Source organism: Pezoporus flaviventris, unplaced genomic scaffold, assembly GCF_033815535.1.
Source record: "Pezoporus flaviventris isolate CSIRO_AGI_PZ_B2104156 unplaced genomic scaffold, CSIRO_AGI_Pfla_v1 ptg000015l, whole genome shotgun sequence".
In the NCBI taxonomy this organism is placed as follows: domain Eukaryota; kingdom Metazoa; phylum Chordata; class Aves; order Psittaciformes; family Psittacidae; genus Pezoporus; species Pezoporus flaviventris.
Window position 1 is genome coordinate 12,871,215 of NW_026892563.1, and position 18,939 is coordinate 12,890,153.

At 41.8% G+C, this 18,939-nt stretch overlaps 1 protein-coding gene across 1 annotated transcript in view; it reads right to left on the reverse strand.

Annotated features, from left to right (window-relative positions):
* The window catches only part of PDXK (pyridoxal kinase), a 55,574-nt gene extending 38,866 nt beyond the window's left edge, over positions 1-16,708 (reverse strand). The window contains exon 1 of the mRNA XM_061453463.1: positions 16,366-16,708. Within this exon, the coding sequence (XP_061309447.1) occupies positions 16,366-16,458 (93 nt within the window). The 5' untranslated portion in view covers positions 16,459-16,708. The remainder of the gene's footprint in view (positions 1-16,365) is intronic.
* Positions 16,709-18,939: the final 2,231 nt, after the last annotated feature.

Genomic DNA, 18,939 nt, shown 5'->3' on the forward strand with positions numbered 1-18,939 from the left:
AATCACTGAGCATCAAAACTGCAGACGGTTTGTATTTGGAAGGCATGGCTGGCAGATCTGAATGATACGCTTCAGAAGTATATTCAGAAAATTAAATCCAAATACACACACTGGAGCAAAATGCATTTGACACTGAAACAGCTAGTATGGAACACGTTATGCACAAGATCAAATTGTGCTTAGTTCTTCCTCACAAATAACTGAAGGACAGGAACGAACATCATAGTCCTTCCCACAGTGCAGAAAGCGCAATTCCAGCCTTACAAAGAGAAAGTGCATCACCTGTGCAGGCACCTAGTCTACAGAACTATCAGAATGCACATCTTCAAACTAGCAAGTGCTCAAGGGAAATATCAACACACAAGAAAGGAAGAGACTTTGAAAATACATGGACAACATCTAAAGGTCTTGGCTCTTTTTGGAAAACTGGACCAACAGCCTAGTTTACCTAAAAGCACAGAAGTAACTTAAACCTATATCCAGCCACTGTGCCACAATAAAAAAGCAAAAAATGGATCTCCTTCAGGATTCAAATTTACATGTGATAGCAATTATTTTACTACTAGAACAACCTAAAGACTTAGACAAAAAATGTCTTAGGTTATATATATAACTAGATGACAGTTCTGGTTCACCTCTAAAAATGCAGTCTTTTAGACCCTGCCACTGTGTTAATGCCTGAATTAAGAGTTTTGTTACATTTAGAGTGTCTCTTCCTCTCCCTTCCAGAAAACATTTCAGTCACACATACACTAAAACATACATTTCTTCAACACAGAGAATTAGTGCTTAAGATTTTTAGAAATGAAGGACTACAAACACGTATTTCCTTCAAGAGGGCAGCTTAAGTTGCGTCTGTTATGTAAAGGAGGAGATTGAAAAAAGAGAAAGAAAATTATTCCACATTAAGAGAAATCATGAGTGCAGCAACAAAGAAATTAACAGAAAGATTTTGAAGCAAATGCAACACCTCATATTCAGTGTTAGTGATTGCTAAGCTTTATGTTTAAATTTGTGCATATCCACATGGTCTGGAGACAAATAAAAGTAGGCATTCTTACCTCCTAATCCTATTTGGTCTGTGATTGTTAATACCACTTGAGACAGAAAACTGTTAACTACAAAGCCTTGCTCTGCCTCAGAGTAAATATTAATTTAAATTCTCATTTAATAATTTTATTTACTCTGACAAATGCTTAGAGAAATGTGAACTGCTTCTGCTTAAAATTCGCATTGCAGCTTTACTATGCTTCTGCAGAGAAAAAAGTAAATTTTCCAAAGTATCACACACTTCACAGAACTCAAGAAGTGCTCCTTTTTTCATGCTTGTATTCAGTTTGGAAGGAAAAAGTCGGTTGGTTGTTTTTTTTTTTAAAAAGAAAAAAAGAGAAATATCTTAAACCTCCTAAGTGTGTGAGAAAAACTGTCACTTGAATTACACGAAGTTCTGAACTGATAAGACATTTTATTGCTGTCCTGGGCACTAAACATTCAAAACAAATAAACAATTTCCAATGCATTACATGTACATATTTAGAGAAAGAGAAGTTTTGAGAGAGAAGTTTACAGACATTTAATGCTGAGAGACATGCTGTGGAATTGTTGTGCTTGGAGGTTTTTGTGACACAAGAGAACAAAGCCCTGAGCAACCTGGTCTGAACATAGTGCCTACCCAGCTCTGAGCAGGAGGCTGGACTGCGGATCTTCCTGAACTCCCTTCCAGCATGGGTCACTCCATCATTCGATGACACCACCACACAGAAAAAGATCAGTTTTACTCACAGTAGCACTCCATGTGTACAAGCACACAAAATATCATTACCCATCCTAAAGTTCTGGTTATAAGTATAAAAACCAGAGGTATGCCACGTTTACAGTATTAACTATGCCAACTTTGTCAGTAAACATATTATGTCCTTTGCTGTTAAATGATCAGTGGACCAATTTAATTAGAACATTTTAGTTTGTACTTCATTTAGACAACCTTAGAGAACAATTACCTACTTCTGCAAGAATGAAATTCAGTCAAAAACACCTCTCTCTGCTGCAACAAGACCACTACATATTTCCCTCTTTGGGAACTGGGCTTATGCCTCTGGTGGTATTTCATTTTCAGGTTTGAAACTGAAACTACAAAGTAGTAGTGCTACAGCTCAAGTCAGAGGAAAAATCTGGAACAATGAGTAGAGGTAGGGGATGGGAGGGGAAAGCAGTATGAGTAACAAAGAAAAGAAGAAAAAATTGTGTAAAACCAGTTTGTAAACTGCATACATGTTTCTTCCATAGTATTTAAGTCCTCTGATAATGTTCACAGGTTGCTATCTATATTTCATGAAACAAAGCTGAGATCTCCATCCAAAATCCTCAGCTCCTTCAAAGCTCTTCAATTTGGAAAATATTACCTTTACCATATCAGAACACACCAAAACCCATTTTCCCAAGTGACAGCACAAACCAAAAGGTTTGTAAACCACAAGTCCAGGAAAAGTATCAGAGGTTGAAGTTGCAAATCAAGCTCAGCCAATCATTCATACAAATTCTTTTATTGCTGACACAAGGTACCAGATTTCTTGTATGCCTAATTAGTTTCACAACCAGATCTGCGCTACAAACGTGCCACAGGTGAAAATCTCACTATATAATTTGTTTGTTCACATCTCTAAGAGGCAAATTTATCTCCAAGGAGAAAACATTTTGACAAGAAAAGGGCACTGACTAGGAAGAAGGAACAAGAGTCTGCTAAACAGAAGAGAATATCTGAGACTGTACTTCGAAAGGAGGATTCATACAATGCCACATTTATTTTGGGGAGATCTAGATGTATTACAACACTTATTTTTCTCGCATTTCAACTCTTCTATTTTGTATCAAGATACCCACTTTGTATATAAAGTTTATGGAAAAATGATGCCTCTGTTTCAATTATTATTCAAATGATGAACCATCTAAGCCAGGTATGTCCTGTCCTTTGTGCCACCAGATGCTAACAGACTGACAGAGCAAAACAGCAGTAAATATTAAGAACAGTGAGAAGAAGGTTAGCACATACTAGACAAGTGAATCAAAATCATCCAGATAGAGCCTAGAAAGGCAGCATTGTGAATTATGCAGAATTCCAAATCAAGGTTTCAGGTGTGTAAACTCAACTGTGCTACTGATTTGTTTTCCTTTACTAGGCAAGATCAACATGCAGATGTATTTTCAGAAATAACTGCTAATTTCATCTGCTTTCCTACTTGATGACTTTCCGACTTGATGATGCCTAGGAATGATTCAGGAAGTCACGAATTCAGGCAGACCCCACTGCTTTCCCTGAGAAGCAATGGTCAGGATTGTCCCTATTGCAAGCTGGCTCAGACTGACCTATGCTCCACTAAAATCTGCTTGAGTTCAGAGTGATTGTCTCAGCAGAGAAAACATGCCTGAAAAGCAAAGAGCCATGACAGATACTAGGATGTTGTTTTAAACCAGTTCTAAAAGAGTCTATTACCCTCAAACCTTCCAGTGTATGTACTCTCCTCCTGGTAAAAACAGTTATGCTACTGAAGGATATCTCAGCTAACAGCACTCTTGATCAAGATGTGGGTATTCTAAAGCACAAGAAAATCATCGTAATCTGACCTCCAGATCATTCTGTATTTCCAAACCCTTTCTAACCATCGCACTGTCATTTAAAGAAGTAGAAGGAAAGAGTCTAGAAAATGTGGTCTATCATCCTGCTACCTTAAACACAGCACTATTACAGATTTCAGTGACAGAACCTGTAAAAAATAAATGCTATTTTAAATATTTCATATTCACCTCCTCAAAGCCTTGAAAATAAAAGCAGTCACAGAGCCCTGTGAACTGGACAAGTGTTATCAGTGAACAGTGACAAAGAAAGGAGAACATTACTCTGCAAAGCACTGTGCTTAAACCAGTATCACTTGAACTCAGAATGTAAAAAAACAATGTCCTGTTCCTCATCCACGCAGTAAGAATACAGCTGGGAACAAGATACAAGCCCTTCCGTGCTGCCAAAGAAGAGCTTAGGGAATTTATGTTGCACAGAATCGATTATACTGCATTATATGTACTCTACCTGTGTGCTGCCATCATGTCTACAATACTGTATTATACATGTGGTCACCTTGGTTTTTCAGAACACAGACCATATCACCTGCTGCAGCAACCGCAAACCCCCTCTATTCTAAAATTAATGCTTTTTTTTGGAAGCCTTCTCATATACTTTAAAAAAAGCTGGTGTTTAATTTGTAAAAATTGATAGAGACACATGACTAGCCATGTGGCTCTACAGAAAGGAAAAATAAGTCCTCAGTTTAAAGAAAGAGTCAAGCTTTCCAAGCAATGGGGAAGTGCTTTGACTTGTATCATCTAAAACACACAGCAGCATTTAAAAAAAAATATATAAATGAATAATTACGAGAAAATCCTACACCTCACATGTGTATAAATACACATAAAATACAAATACACAGTTTATTAAGCTTAAGAATATGTGAAGTTCATCCCAACAAACATCTGAACTATGATTATGTATTTTAATTAACAAATAATTAATTGCCTGATTACAGTCTTACTCCTCTGCCTCCACAAATGCAGTTAACATCCGAAAAGTCAACAAGGTGAGCTGGTGCAAGGAACGTGAATAAATGGATCTGGGCCAAAAAAAGGAAGGTAACAGTAGACAGGTATACAAACAGAGCATGTCCAGTGCTCCATACAAGCGGAAAGTATCTCAAAGTTGTCAACCAGTAGCCCACCAGACAGCAATGTTCGTACTGAAAGAGAAATAGTTGGCCTGCTCAGGACTGCACAAGGCACATTTGGTTAACCTCAGAGGCCCTTTAGCTGAGCATATGACAGCAATACAAAACCAGTCAAAGGCTTGAAGAGCCCTGCTATATGATCGTATTTTCTTCCAGAGGACCTCCCTCCTCATCCACATTTAGATCACAGCTGGCTTTATTGCTATTAACAGGCCCTACACCAACAGGAAAGTGACTCTTCTAGCAGTGTAACAGACAGATGCATCAGCTAAAGGACAAAGCTTTAGAGCATAAAGACATATGTAAATGGGGTTAGAGAGGCTTAAACAGACACAATTTCTGAGGAATTTTCAAGAAAACTCATCGTAACTCCCCAACTGCTGACTTTTAACAGAGCATGTGTATAATCCACTAACAGAATTAGCCAGGCATACCTGTATTTGTCTAAAAAAAAAAAAAAAAAAATCACTGTGCCACATAAACCAAATCATTCCAACCCTTCCAATTTTATTTTACATAAAACCCAGCTTAATTGAAAGCCATTAACAGAATTAACTTTAATACCACAGTTAAAATTACCCTGTCAAACAAGGTAGTTCAGTTTGGGGGGATTTTTGCAAAGTAACGGCAGTTACATTTTCCAGTAAAAAGTCTCTGTCTCGGGCCATGAAACGCTCTATGTACCCACTGTATTACAAGTTATTTGCATACACATCCTGATGTTTAAGTACTGCAGTTTGGAACTTTACCTTACACAGCCATCACTGCAGTTCCAGTGAACCTCATTGCTCCTCTGGACATGGAACAGGAGTGCATTCAAAATGGCTGAATTTCTATAATCAAATTAATTTGGAGAGGGAGAAAGGATTGCCCAGTTGCAGCTTGCACCTCTCATTATCTGCCAGCTCTTTCACTTAAATGCATCTCTTTCCATTTCATACCGAATGAAAAAAATATACATTGTACTGGGTGTAGAAAATTAGAGCACACATTCAGTTTGAGAAAAGAAACTTGGGAAAAAGAAAAGGCATGTCCTAGCAATTAGTGAAGTAGGCATAATCGCTGGTGTGGGCTGATAAACCGAACTGAAATTGCTATTGACTAACCCAATCTCTTCTCTCGTTCTGAGCTTTTAATAAAGCATATCAAGTAAATAATGAGAACTCTGAACATACAATAGGGCTGTATTTTAGGGCAGCATTTGACAAGGCACTGCAAATAAAAATCATTAATATATTGGAGATACTGTGCCAAGATCAGAAGAGAGGAGCAAATAAACTAGCTTAGGAGCAGGGATTCTGGAGGTATTGTTGGTGCTTCATTAATCTACAGACAGGTACCAAATAGGCCACTTTAAATTCTAAGGTTTGAAACAGACAATTACAAAACAGACAACAGCCCCCCCCCCAAAAAGAACAAAAAACACCAAAAAAAAAAACAAAACAGAAAACCCCACAAAACACAACTGCAGAAAAAATTGGAGGGAGAGGAAGTTATTTCACCAGCGACAACACAGGAAACACTGTAACAGAAATAAAAAAATAGCATTGGGATAGTATCTGATACTTGTTAAAAACAAGAGAACTTTCTACTCTTTACAAAAACCTACAAAACACTATGTGAAGACTATGCAAATAATAGACACAAAATCAAGAACATACAAACTACCTAGTTAGAACTGTTCACCCTCAGACACACATGCACACACACCAAAAAAAAAAACAACCACAAAAAAAACCACCAAACCACAAACCACCAGGCCTTTCCCTACCTGAACCTGCTTTTTACCTCAACTTCTTGTACTCTCAAGTCAAACTCCACATTTCACTGTTTTCTTTCCTTCCCAACTTTGCTTTCCAGTTACAAAAGAACACACATGAAAAGAATATGTGTGGAGGGGTCTGGGATATGTGTTATATATGATACAGCCATATTTATTTGATGTTTCATTCTTGCTCTGTGGCTCCAAGTTCTCAGGTCCAGGCAAATCACAACTAGTGCCACACCAGCAAAAAAAAGAGAATGACCTCAGGCTGCCTAATGCCTGTTTCTGGAGTGCTGCTCCTTTTTCAGCTCTGACCAACTGCATACCAGTTTTGAGGATCTACAAGCTGACTTCAGCACTGGACACCACAGAGGATGTACTGAAGACAGGAGCAGAAAACAAATGCCTCTCTCTTCTGCAAGAGCAGACTGCAGTTTTTGTCAAAGTGCTCTGTCAAAACTGGTACTTAGAATTTGCACATGGGCTGATCTAGCTGTAACATCCTGATCATCTGTACAGAAAAGACTTTAACATCCTGAGACTGCAGTGAACTTGTTCTCAACTATTTTATTTCTTTATTTTTCTGAAAAGGCTCACAAATATGTCTGTATCTGAAACATAATCAGGCCAAATTCAAGGTTATCCAATAGTGCCTTAAACATTCTCATCCAAATAAGCCTTAGAGACACAGGAATGCTTCAGAGCAAATACCACCAGGTCACCCATTTTTACTTTCCACCCTGATTGGTGCGCATTGCTAACTATTCAGTGCAATACACTAAGATGACATAATATACATGCCCTTACCAAAATTCCCTCTAAGCCGTTTTGTTCAGCATTAAGAAATTCCTTGTTCTATATCATCAGCATTTTTTCACAGGCTACTTAAACAAACAGCCTGTAGTGCCTGTGAGACACATGCTCATCACCTTTACTCCAGGCATTACACCAGTTCAGGATCGACCCAACTGCAGAGTCAAAAGATTTGTAGTACAGCTGCTTTATTAACCTTCCTATGGGCAGGTGGTCATTCCTGCCATCTGGGGTGGGATCAAGTGATGAATCTGCACGACACTGATTTATAAATGCTAAGGTAAATGAAAGACAAGGAAATAATAGCTTCTGTTTCCCCCTTAATTCTTCCCACTAAAGGGCAAACACAAAAAAGGGAGAATGAGGTGGTGCTGTGGGTGACTGAATGCCTTCCACCAACAAAATACATTCCTCCCCCTCCATCCTGAGACTTTCATTGTTATTGTTAGGTAACAGTGACTTTAGATACTGGTTTCAGATGGGGAAGCTAGTTTGCATAAACCTTTGAAGAGTTATAAAATCTGCAGGTTCACTGCAAATTTCAGATTCATCATCCCTATGCTGCTTCCTTCTACACTTGGATGTAATTTGACAAAAACACCATACTTGTCACTGCAAACTCTGCCAACTGGAATCATGCAGTTCTTCCTACACAAGTTTACAAACACTGGTTAGGAGAAGCAGACATACAGAGCAGCAACAGGTCCAACAGGCATGGACTGAATTTCATTTATTTCAGTAAATGAAATGGCAAGGGGGATCCCACAACACATTAGTTTCCTCTGATTTTTATTTGCTTTTTATTCCTGCTGTTTGTCTTTTAGATAGCTAGCGCTGTATCACCAGTCCATTAGCAAGGCATGACAAGAACATTATGTACATCTAAGGTGGAGTTATCCATCAAGAGATTTCGTTTATCCAGCACATATGCTTTATTTGGCCTTCTTAGGTAGCTAATGAATGGATCCCACCCTCCTACCAAAGCTTTAGATGTTAAACTGCAAGATAACAGATGCTTGTAAAAACAGAACAGGAATCAACTCCCTGAAGGAGGTGCCACGTTCTGTGAAGATCACACCAAGACTACCACAGGGAAAGAATGAAAGAATGAAGCCTCTAGAGAACAGTTAAATGTGTCACTAATTCCTTCAGAGCAAGCAAATTGTCTTAGATAAGAGCATATTTTGAAGAATGCTTCCTTCAGTTGATGCCAGGTAGAGGAACCTGGGGCTTGCTCCTGCTCTGGCACCTGTTAAGCCAAAAGAAACTTCTGTGGGGCTGTGCAGGGAACTGGATCAGGAAATTGACTCACAAGGAAAACAAACATTTTCTGAATTTTCCTCTCTGTAAAGTTATTTATAACCTGGGTGGCTTGTTTGAGCAGTCTACCGCCCAGCCTCAAAAAGTTACTTTCCTTGAAGAGTTGACATAGACAGCATTTAGTGCAGGTGGAAGAACCAGCTGGTGCTGGTAAGAGAAGAACAAGTTCCTGAAGCTGGCTTTGCTACTGAAGCCAGCAGATTGTGAAACTATACCCCAGAGGACAGATGACAATATAACCTCTTAAAAGAGTTGCCATGTATTTGTTTGGTTGTTGCATGAATGAACAGATGCACAGCGTTACTTCTAGCTACAGTGAGCACAGAAACAACTATCCCAACCATAAAGCCACTGGCAATATTTGAGCACAAAAGGAATGAGGTGTGACACAGACTACAGCTTGTGCTGATCCACAAACAGCAACAACAATTAATGGCTGCAGGAAATACTATCCCTGCAGGTCTCGGTTTTATCCATTTTTCTAAAACTTTTTTCCTATTTTTGTTAGCTGCTCTGTGTATGAGGGTTTCCAAAGGTAACATGGTGCCCACCCATATGAAACAGGACCTCTATTCCATGATACAGGCAGGGAGGGAGGGAGGCAGGGAGGGTAAAAGAATTTTCCTTCGGCAGTATTCGTCATCCAAAACAAATGCTGTAAAATACACGAAGATGCAGAGAACTATAAAAAATACATATATATTTTAATTGCTTAGATTTAGGCCAGACTTTACTAAATGGAATGTTAAAGAAAATATTCTTGGCTTTATTGGCTAGCAGTCTGCCAATTTGAGTAACAAAAAATGTTGCCGTATTCTGATATTGTGGGACAGACCAGCACTTTACTACTTTGGCAGTTGCAAGTAGAAGGACCTAATGAATGCTATTTTTGAAGATCACCATGGATTCCCTTCCTTGAACTTATCAATGTCATTGATAGCTGTGTCATCCTTGTTTGAGATTTATACACAGATCATCTTCTGAGAAGTAAAATACGACTGGAACCTGCAGAGGGGAAAAGGGGAAGAGTTGTGATCAGACTGGAAAGGATCTGCTGGTCAGGAAATCCATTTACTTCTGCTTTTGGAAAACACTGCATCTACAGATCAGAAAGTGGGTCTCTAGCTTTTGCTCTGACATGGGGAAAGAGACCATTTTCCAGTATGTCTCTAGCACCTCCTCAAGCCTACACATCCCTCTGACAAAAGGTGCATTGTACTTCCAAGGGAGCCAAGTTAAATCACAATGGAAGGATTTCTACTCATCTCAAACTAGTCCATTTGCTTAAAATTTACACAGGATGACAGAAGGTGAAGTGCAGTTTGGTTTTTTTGCTTGTGTTTGGTTTTGGGGTTGTTGCTGGGGTTTAGTGTTGGTTTGGTTTTTTTTTTTTTTGGTGGTGGTGGTGGGTTTTTCGCTTTTTAATGAACCACACAAGAAGTTTTGGTATCACAGTTTTCTCCCTTGCTCTATGGGTAATTGTTCCAGATGTTAAGGGAACTTGGTGCCATGGATGAATTAGCACCAACAAATATGAGCCCTGAACAAACATTTGGAAAAATTCGGAGAGTTCAGCATAGTAGTATTTTTTTTTCTGTGACAAGTTACAGCACTGTTGCCAAGCCACAAGAAGATGAAGTGGTCTGGCTTCTGTTGGGGCACATATTATTATCAACATGGACCTTCTTGGCCTGTTTCAAACACTATGCTCATTTGGTTTTTCCCCCTATATTCAGATGCACACTTTATCACACACAGTAATTTCAGAAGAATGGACGTTTTATGTACCGGGACTAACGTTCAACTCCTCACATTAACCTTGCTTCACCAACTCAAGCCTGTTTTCCACACAACACAAGCAACTGAAGTGGAACTTCCACTTGCATCTTTTCAGCCTAAAGAAGCTAAAAATACCTGCCTGGCACATGTTCAGTCAGCCATGGATAATATTGCATCCCTTATCTAAAATGACTAAATATACTCTTCAAGGAAAGGTGACCAGCATTTTTTGATATAAATAGAAACAATGAAAAGTAAGTAACAATACAGAAGGGAGATTTTAAAGGTTTCATTAGCTTGTATGTCATCTATTTTTCTCAGGTTTACCTTTGTACCATACTCATACATACAACTAAAAATTCATTTTTTATTTCAAAGTATATTTTTCTTTTTAATAATTTCAATAAATTTTAATCTATATATGCAATTAAGTTTAACTTGAAGCCCCTGCCCTGAAATCTGATCATTATTGGCTTACCTATCCTTTGTTTACACAGGGAAAAAATATTCTCTCAGCTATTTCACTTGGAGCAGAAACAAGACATAATAACTGCAAGAATTCAAACAAAAAAAAATTAGAATAAAAATCAAAGCCTTAAAGATAGAACACAAGGACATTTGCTAATAAAAAAATGCCTTAAGCAAGTAAACGCTACTGAGTCTCTGAGTACACAAACTGCTCCACACACAGTGCAGCTCAGCCTTTAGGCATGGTTTTCCAGTCCTTTAATAAGATTTGCAATTTCTTGACAACTCATTTTTATTTTTTTTCCAAAGAAAGTGGGAGAATGATGGTAAGGCAGTTTTGCTTGCTCTGAAGTCAGATATCTGCACATACTCGTGGTCACTAAATAGTATCCCTTTCTTAATCTTTCCACTTTGCTGCGTCATGTTAGATGAAAAATTACATTTATGTAAAAAAAAAAAACAAAACAACCAACAAATAAACCCATAATCTACTATTTCTTCACTTCAGCACACAGTCCAGCGTAACGACGATATCAAATATCAGCCTATGCATCTGCATAGTTCCAATTTTCACAAAGTACACGGGAAAAGTTAGCAAATCTTAATAATGATAAATTATTGTAAATATTTATCATGATCTTTTTTAAAAGTTTAAAATGCCAACTGATCAACTGGCCCCATACACACTCCAAAATGCAAAATAAATGTTAATGCATCCTAGAATGCTTTTTGTCAGCTTTTCAACTGTAATATATAATCAACCTATATTGTATGACTCTATTTTCATGACTGGTAGGAACAGTTACGAATACCGCTATCACATCCTTAGACTTGACCTCAAATGATGAAGGTTCAGTCAGCTGTGCTCTCAGCTTCATAGAGACTGTGTTTGGCCCTGTCACCTAGAGTCTGCATCACATTAGCACTCCTTTTAGGCAGGCTTAAATTAGTTTTTCAAATCAATTATTTTGCATTAGTAATTGAAAAGTTTTCTGTAAAAAGTTTGTGAAGAAATTTGGGATCTCTTAGTTCACAGTTCTACACAAACATAAAATAGTTTATGACTACTGTGAAGTAAAAGTGACACCCCCATATTTTTCCCCATTCTTTGCCTCAGTCTGGTCACCTTCAAGTAATGTTAAAGTGCTAAAAGACTGACACACAAACTGGGGTTTTCTACTGTTTCAGTCTTTCAAGGAATATTCCACTTTCTTGTCCTCTCCCAGTCCTGTCCCTCTCCCCTTCCAGTTTACCATACAGATCAAAAGTCCACCTCCTACAATCTCCTCAGAAGTTCAAAGTTCTCATGGTACCGCTGAGCTCCCAGAGAGCCAGACCCATCCTTTCTTCATAGGTGGGTTAATCTGGATGAGTTTTGCTTTTTTTTTTTTCTTGGGGGGGCGGGGTGGGGGGTGGGGGGTGGTTCTTTTGTGTGATTCTTTTTCTTGTTGGGGTGGTTTTATTTCGGTTGTTTTGTTGTTTTTTTTTTAATTCATCTGTCCTTTCTGTCCCTTGTTTACCTTTCTTACAAGAACAAAAACAGAAGCAATGAAAAAAAAATTAAGTAAGGGTTTTTCAGCCTTTGATCTGTAACAAAAATAAGGGCTAGCCAGCAGGAACATTTCTTAGTTATTCTGTAAACATTTGATTGATTCATCCTTCTTCTGACTCATATAATTAACACAATAGAAGTAGGTTCTGAAAAACAGAACAATCTTAAATATGAGATGCTCTTTTTTTCTGTCTCTTTCTGTACAATCCTTAATCTGTTTGGCTATGTTGTTCAACAAAAGAAAGAAAGAAAAAAAGAAAAAAAGCGCCTTAGACTTTTCTGCTAGAGCAGCAGATATCATTAAAGATAGGCTGATACTGATTTTGGTCTCAGCATATGAAAGCAAATTATACCCTTGGCTGAACTGTGCAGTGCAAAGACTATCCTTAAATATCAAAGAAATTACCATCTGTAGTGACCAAAGTTGCTTTCCCATCTTTTTTACAATTAAGAGGGAGCTAAAAATGTAGACTTACTGTTTCTTTTGCAGAAAAGAATCACAGAGGAGTAATCTAAGAATGAGAATCATCTGCCCTTACTAATACCTGAAAACTATTTCCATTCAGCAGGGGAGTGGGGGGTGGAGATAGTGAACAGGGAAGGATAATAATAAAAAATAATAATTGAACAGATTGCAAAAGGCCATCTTATCCTGTAAACTGCAGATGCTGTTTACGGTGGTGTCCCACAAATCAGAACAGACAATTTCATTCTCCAGACCCAAACAATTAATGGTATTTGGCCATGCTTGTAGCTCTATCTTCAAGATAAACAGATATAAAAGAAAGTCAAGAATTAAATGCCAAAACATGACAAGATGTTCTCAAATTCTGAGACAGACAACAATTCTGAGGCAGACAAAACCAAAACCAAAAAGATAATAACGCCCATTAGCATTATCAAACAACATAAGAACATAATGTACAGAACTCTGTGGATCTCAGTGTTACCTACACATAAGCAAAGATCAACAGCCTCTGGCTTGCAGACAGGAGCAGAATGTAGTCCAGTGGAAACCAAATTCTCATGCAAGTACTCAGGGGAAACTGGCTGTAACTTTCTCCTTTCCCTTCCTTGTACTCTCTAACCTCTTTCTGGAAAACTCAGAGAGGCTGCTCTTCCTCTCTTAGATGCTGGACAATCCTAAACCATTTCCTGATACCAAAACCTGCTCAGGTTACACAACTGCAAATTAAGACTATTTTAAAAATAATACTGAACCACCTTTTAAAGAGACAGTAAAGCCATGCAAGTAAAAACTGTTTCACCTCTTGACAAGACAGAATTCAAAGCACAGCTGAGGACAGTTCCCTTCCCGGTGTTTTACCTGGGAAATGCAAAAGTGTGTTTCCTCCAAGACCTACTAGTTAATCTAAAATCCCAAACTACTTGAACAAATGTATTTTAACCTGAAATAGTGTAAAGGGTTCTAACACTTCTCACTCTGCTGGATTACTTCCATTATTATAACTGCTTTAATATATGATCTAATTATCTTTTGTTGTGTTTGCTATACAGAAAGTGTTTGCTATATACTTACAAGAGAAAGTCTTCCCACAAACCTACTTGTTAAAAAGTTTAGCTTTTAGTGTACTGGAAGCCTAACAAAACAAGCCAATTGATTAAAAAAGATAAAATAAAAAAGATATGAGAGTTCTCTGTTGTGCACATTGTTACACCAGCTACTGCTAATAAATAATAATGCCATAGACTTCCACTAAAGATAAGTCATTTAAATATGCCTGATGTTTTTTCAGAAGTCTGCAAACAAGAGGTGAAACTATGTCTGGTTTTCTATTTGGATGCTGCTGTCCAAATGCAGATTCCTGAACTGTTCTGTCAGGATTTCAGCCCATCAGACCTCACAGGGACATGCACACACACATCTGCATATTGAGTCTTGCAATGTCAACACTGATGAGTTTAGAAGGAAGCCTCATTTAACCATTACTGATTCAGAAGACCAAAGTAAAAAAGAGAATGGGAAATAACATAAGCATGCCAGATCCTCAAGCCTAAAATTACATTTTATTTTTATCTACATAAAACCAAACCAAATCGAAGAGGCTTAGCGTTGCAATTCATTTCCTTGTTTAAAAAGGAAGGTTTCACTTGGTGACAATTTGCTACATCTGATGCTCTAGTAAAATCAGGGTTTAAATAACTTTCTAGCAAGGACATCTTCATTGAGGGTTGCCTACACAGGCTTTTCAAGTGCAGTTTGTAGTGACAGGAATTCAGTTGTTCCCCAATTACCTTTTTTCACCCCAGCATCTTCTCGTTATGCTATACACTGAGGAACATTACACACTGTGAGTGTGATAGCCTCCTAAACAGAACCCAGCTACAACATCAATAGGCCTTTTTAACTATGGCAGTATTTTAGTGTCATAGTCAAGGAACTAAAGACACTTCACAGGAACTGACTTGCCGAGTCATACAAGACACCCATACACAGGCTAATATGCCACAGAAAGGTTGAGTTACAGAAGAGTAAAGAGAACCTTTGACGCAAAATTAAAGTTAAGAGACTAGAGATTTCAGGAATAAATACTACTGGGTGCCCCTGTCATACCACAAAAATAGCTGGAGGGGGCAGAAGAGCGTGAAAGGGGGAGCTCAATTTAGAGATCATTCTGGTAGAAGAGGAGGGACAGCTGGGCCAGAGATCATGACAACCTTCAGGCATGGGTCTTCACATACACAGATTTCCTATAATGCATGGATTTCATATGTACATTACCCTTCACCACATACTAATTTTCAAGAGACTTGGTTACATTATAATTGGATGGCAATAAGGGAATGTGATGTTTATGTTGTCGCTGGCCTGGTCTCAAGTGCGTGATTTATCAGACTGTACCATCTCTCATATATAATCAAGTGAAATCACGCTATTGCTTGTTAAGCACGTACCAAGATAACCAATGCACCAACACACTGTGTTCTGGCAATGAAATTCCTGGACAGCAAGCTCTGCAGGTCAAGGAACAAAGACTTCTTGACGGTAAGGTCCCCTTAGGATAGAGACACTTCAGAAAAGAGAACAGTGGCATGTGTAAAGGTTCACCCCAAAGCACACCAATGTTTTCTCACCATCAGCTAGACCTTGGCAAGCAACTCTGAATTCAGCACATGCCAGCCCTGAAGGCCAAGATCCAATTATACACTCAAGCCCCTGAACATGTCAGTTAATTTCTCTGCTCTAGCCTTATACAGCCATTAAGTGGTACCTACACTCTACTCCAGCTTCCCCAGATCCTTAGAAATTGAGGGGTGGGAACTTACCCAGCTCCACCGCCAAAGACTCTTCTTAACTCTCATCCCAGCATCACAAGGACCTCATTCCAGCAAGCCGAGCTCCCTGTCCCCAGCGCAGGGCACCCAAACCCAACCTGTTACCAGAAGGTGGCCCGCTGTCGCCCTCAAGCCGCAGCGCCCGCTCGACACCGGAGCACATGCCCGGCGGCACACACAGGCTCCCGCACCGGCAGCGCCCCCAGTCCCCCTCTCTTTAAACCGGCTCGCCGTACCACCGCCACAAGCCAGCAGGGATAAGACATGACGTTAGCGGGAGCCGCCGGCCGGGGCCGTGCGGCGCGCAGCCGGTACGAGGCTCGGCCGCCAGGGCCCCGTCTCGCCCGAGTGCGCGGAGACCGTGTCGGTCACTTGACCCCGGCTCCTCCCGCCCCAGCCCCGCGCTCCGGTGCTCGGAAGCGCACCCGTGCGGGCTGCTCCCGGCCGTGCCCTGACCTTACCCCACTTGGCAAGGGGCGCCCACCCCCTGCGCCGGGCAGCCCTGCCGTCACACCTGCCCGACTCCCCTCGCCGCCCCGCGGAGGGGAAACAGCAGAGGGAGGAAGGGGCGCACGGCGGTCGGCCCGTCCGCGCCCGCTCACCTGCAGGGGGAAGGTGGCCGCCTTGTTGCCCACGTAGCCGCGGACGACGTGGCTTTGGATGGAGAGCACCCGGCACTCACGCTCCAGCTCCATGACTGCACCCGCAGCGGGCCGAGCTCGGCGGCGCCGGGAGCAAGGAGCAGGAGGCGGAGCGCGGAGGGCGTCACGCGCACGCCCTGCCCTCCCCTCCCCTCCCCGCCTGTCACACACACAGAACACTCCCCGCCGCGGGCTCAGAGAACGTCCGGCGATGGGCGCGGACACCTAATGGCCGCCTCCGAGTCTCGCTGCTCAGGGGGAGGCAGCCGCCGCGGTGCCGCAGGGGGGCGAGGCACGGAGCCCCAGCGGCGCTCTCGCTGCAGGTCCCGCCGCGGCTGCCACACACGCGCACACAGTTCGTCACGCACCTCAACGGCCGCCCCCCCCGCCCTCGGCGGTGACAGGCGCCATCCCGCACGCATGGCTAACGCCTCATGCTGCCCGTCCCTCTGAGGCGAGCAGGGTGCCGCCTCCCCCTCGCCCACCGTCGGCAGCGGTAGGGCTGTGCCCCTCACCTCGGTGCCGGTGATGCGCGGAGTTTCCCGGTATCTCCGGTGCACCCATCCGGCACTGCAGTGAGGCGCTCGCCAACCCCACAGAGGCACTGCTGCAATGTCACCCAGACCTCCCCAGCGCAGAGACCCCGGGGCTATGGGTACCACAGACACTTTCTAGAGGCTTCGTGTCTCCACCCAAGCACCATGCAGGACACCCGTGGCCCACACATGTGGACACCCTTCTTCCAGTCCTGCATGTTGTGCTGGGCTCTGTCCTGCCCTCGCTGCGCAGCACCACGGCACCAGGTACCCTGAGCACGTTTCCAGTGCCCATAGGTACATGCTGGTCAGTGCGCATCACATTGGCCATCCAGCCCTCTGCCACCCATCCTGTGCATTAACCATCATTTGCTGTCCACACTTCACTGTGGCAGTAGCCACCTACACCTTCCCCACAGGAACAGCAAAGTGCAGCACATACATCCCATCTGTACTTCCCCTTCTCAAGTGTTTAGAAAGTCCTGTGGAGCCATGGATGCCCCAAGCAGCCCCACACAGTGCCTTGCAGTGGCACAGCAACCCAGGCAGCGGGTGCCCTGGTAGAGCACCACCCTTGCAGCTGGGTTTTGAAGTGAGCACAATTGTGTGTTATTGACACAAAACACCGCCTTCAGAGGGCTGCCAAAGTGAAAGAAGATGTATGTGTTATTTGGCAAGTGCTACAATACATCAAGACTCTGCTGAGATAGGACTTCATAATGTGTTTGGGAATTTCATCTTCCTCTGGCCGTTTGTCATTACTGAACGTCACAGGTCCAGTCAAAGATCACAACAAGAAATAATGCCTGATGCCTATTGTTCTTCTTCATAGATAGCTTTAAACTGACTCTTGAATATTGTCATTATTTCTTAGCGACATGAAAGATCAATTTCCTCATCATAAGTAATCTTTCGGAAAATGAGGAAGTATACTGTCCTGTTTTCTGTTGTCACTCCAGCTGCAAGAAACAGGGCTTGTTCTAGGCTGGCCTTACTACTGTGAGTTTCATCACCTATAAATTCAGGTATTTTCTTGAACTGTAGAAACTGGCGCATCTCCGTGGAGTATAGAGCCACAACAATGAATGATCCGCACCATGTATGCTACAGCTCCAGCGTCTGAGAAAGCTGCTGGAGTTCTCCTTGTATGAAGGATAACCTCCTTCACACAAGGGGTTTATCTCAAGGGGACACAGGTCTGGATGGCAGGGTAAGCCTGTATCACTTACTACTTAGGTGGTTTACAGGCAATTATAGACAAAGTCTTCCAGAGTCTCTTGGAAGGAGCATTTCCTACCCCACTTTAAAGAGAGAAATGCAGCATCGGAGAGGATCAGATCCTGGTCCACAGTGTGCTGAATTGTAGAAAGGGGGCTGCTCTGCTGGTAATCAGGCCTTGTAGCTAAGTTAGTGAAGTTTGTGTAGCTGGACAAGCAAAAAGAAGCAGAAGAGCCTGTAGAAGTACATGGAGTGGGGAAGGGAGTGTATGCAATAAAGTAGATAGCTGTGGTTATCCTTGTTATGGGTGGAGAGCTTGGAAAAGGCTCTGAAGTGCATACATATGGGTGTTGCACAAAAAAATGGACAATATTAATTTAAACACTGTTGAACATGAGGGGAGATGAGGGGTGGCCATGAGAGGTGAAGGGTGATTGTGAGGGGAAATCATGAGGGGAGAGGAAGGACAGTGATGAGGGAAGATCATGAGTGGAGAGGAAGGGCAGCTGTGAGGGAAGATCATAAGGGGAAATGAGGGGCAGCCAAGAGGAAAGGTCATGAGGGGAGAGGAGGGCTGGCCATGAGGAGCGATCATGAGGGGAGAAAAGAGGTGGCCATGAAGGAGATCATGAGGGGAGAGGAAGGGCAGCCATAAGGGAAGATCATGAGGGGAAATGAGGGGCAGCCACAAGGGAAGATCATGAGAGGAGAGGAGGGGCAGCCATGAGGGGAGATCATGAGGGCAGGGGAGGGGAGGCCATGAGAGGAGATTCTGAGGGGA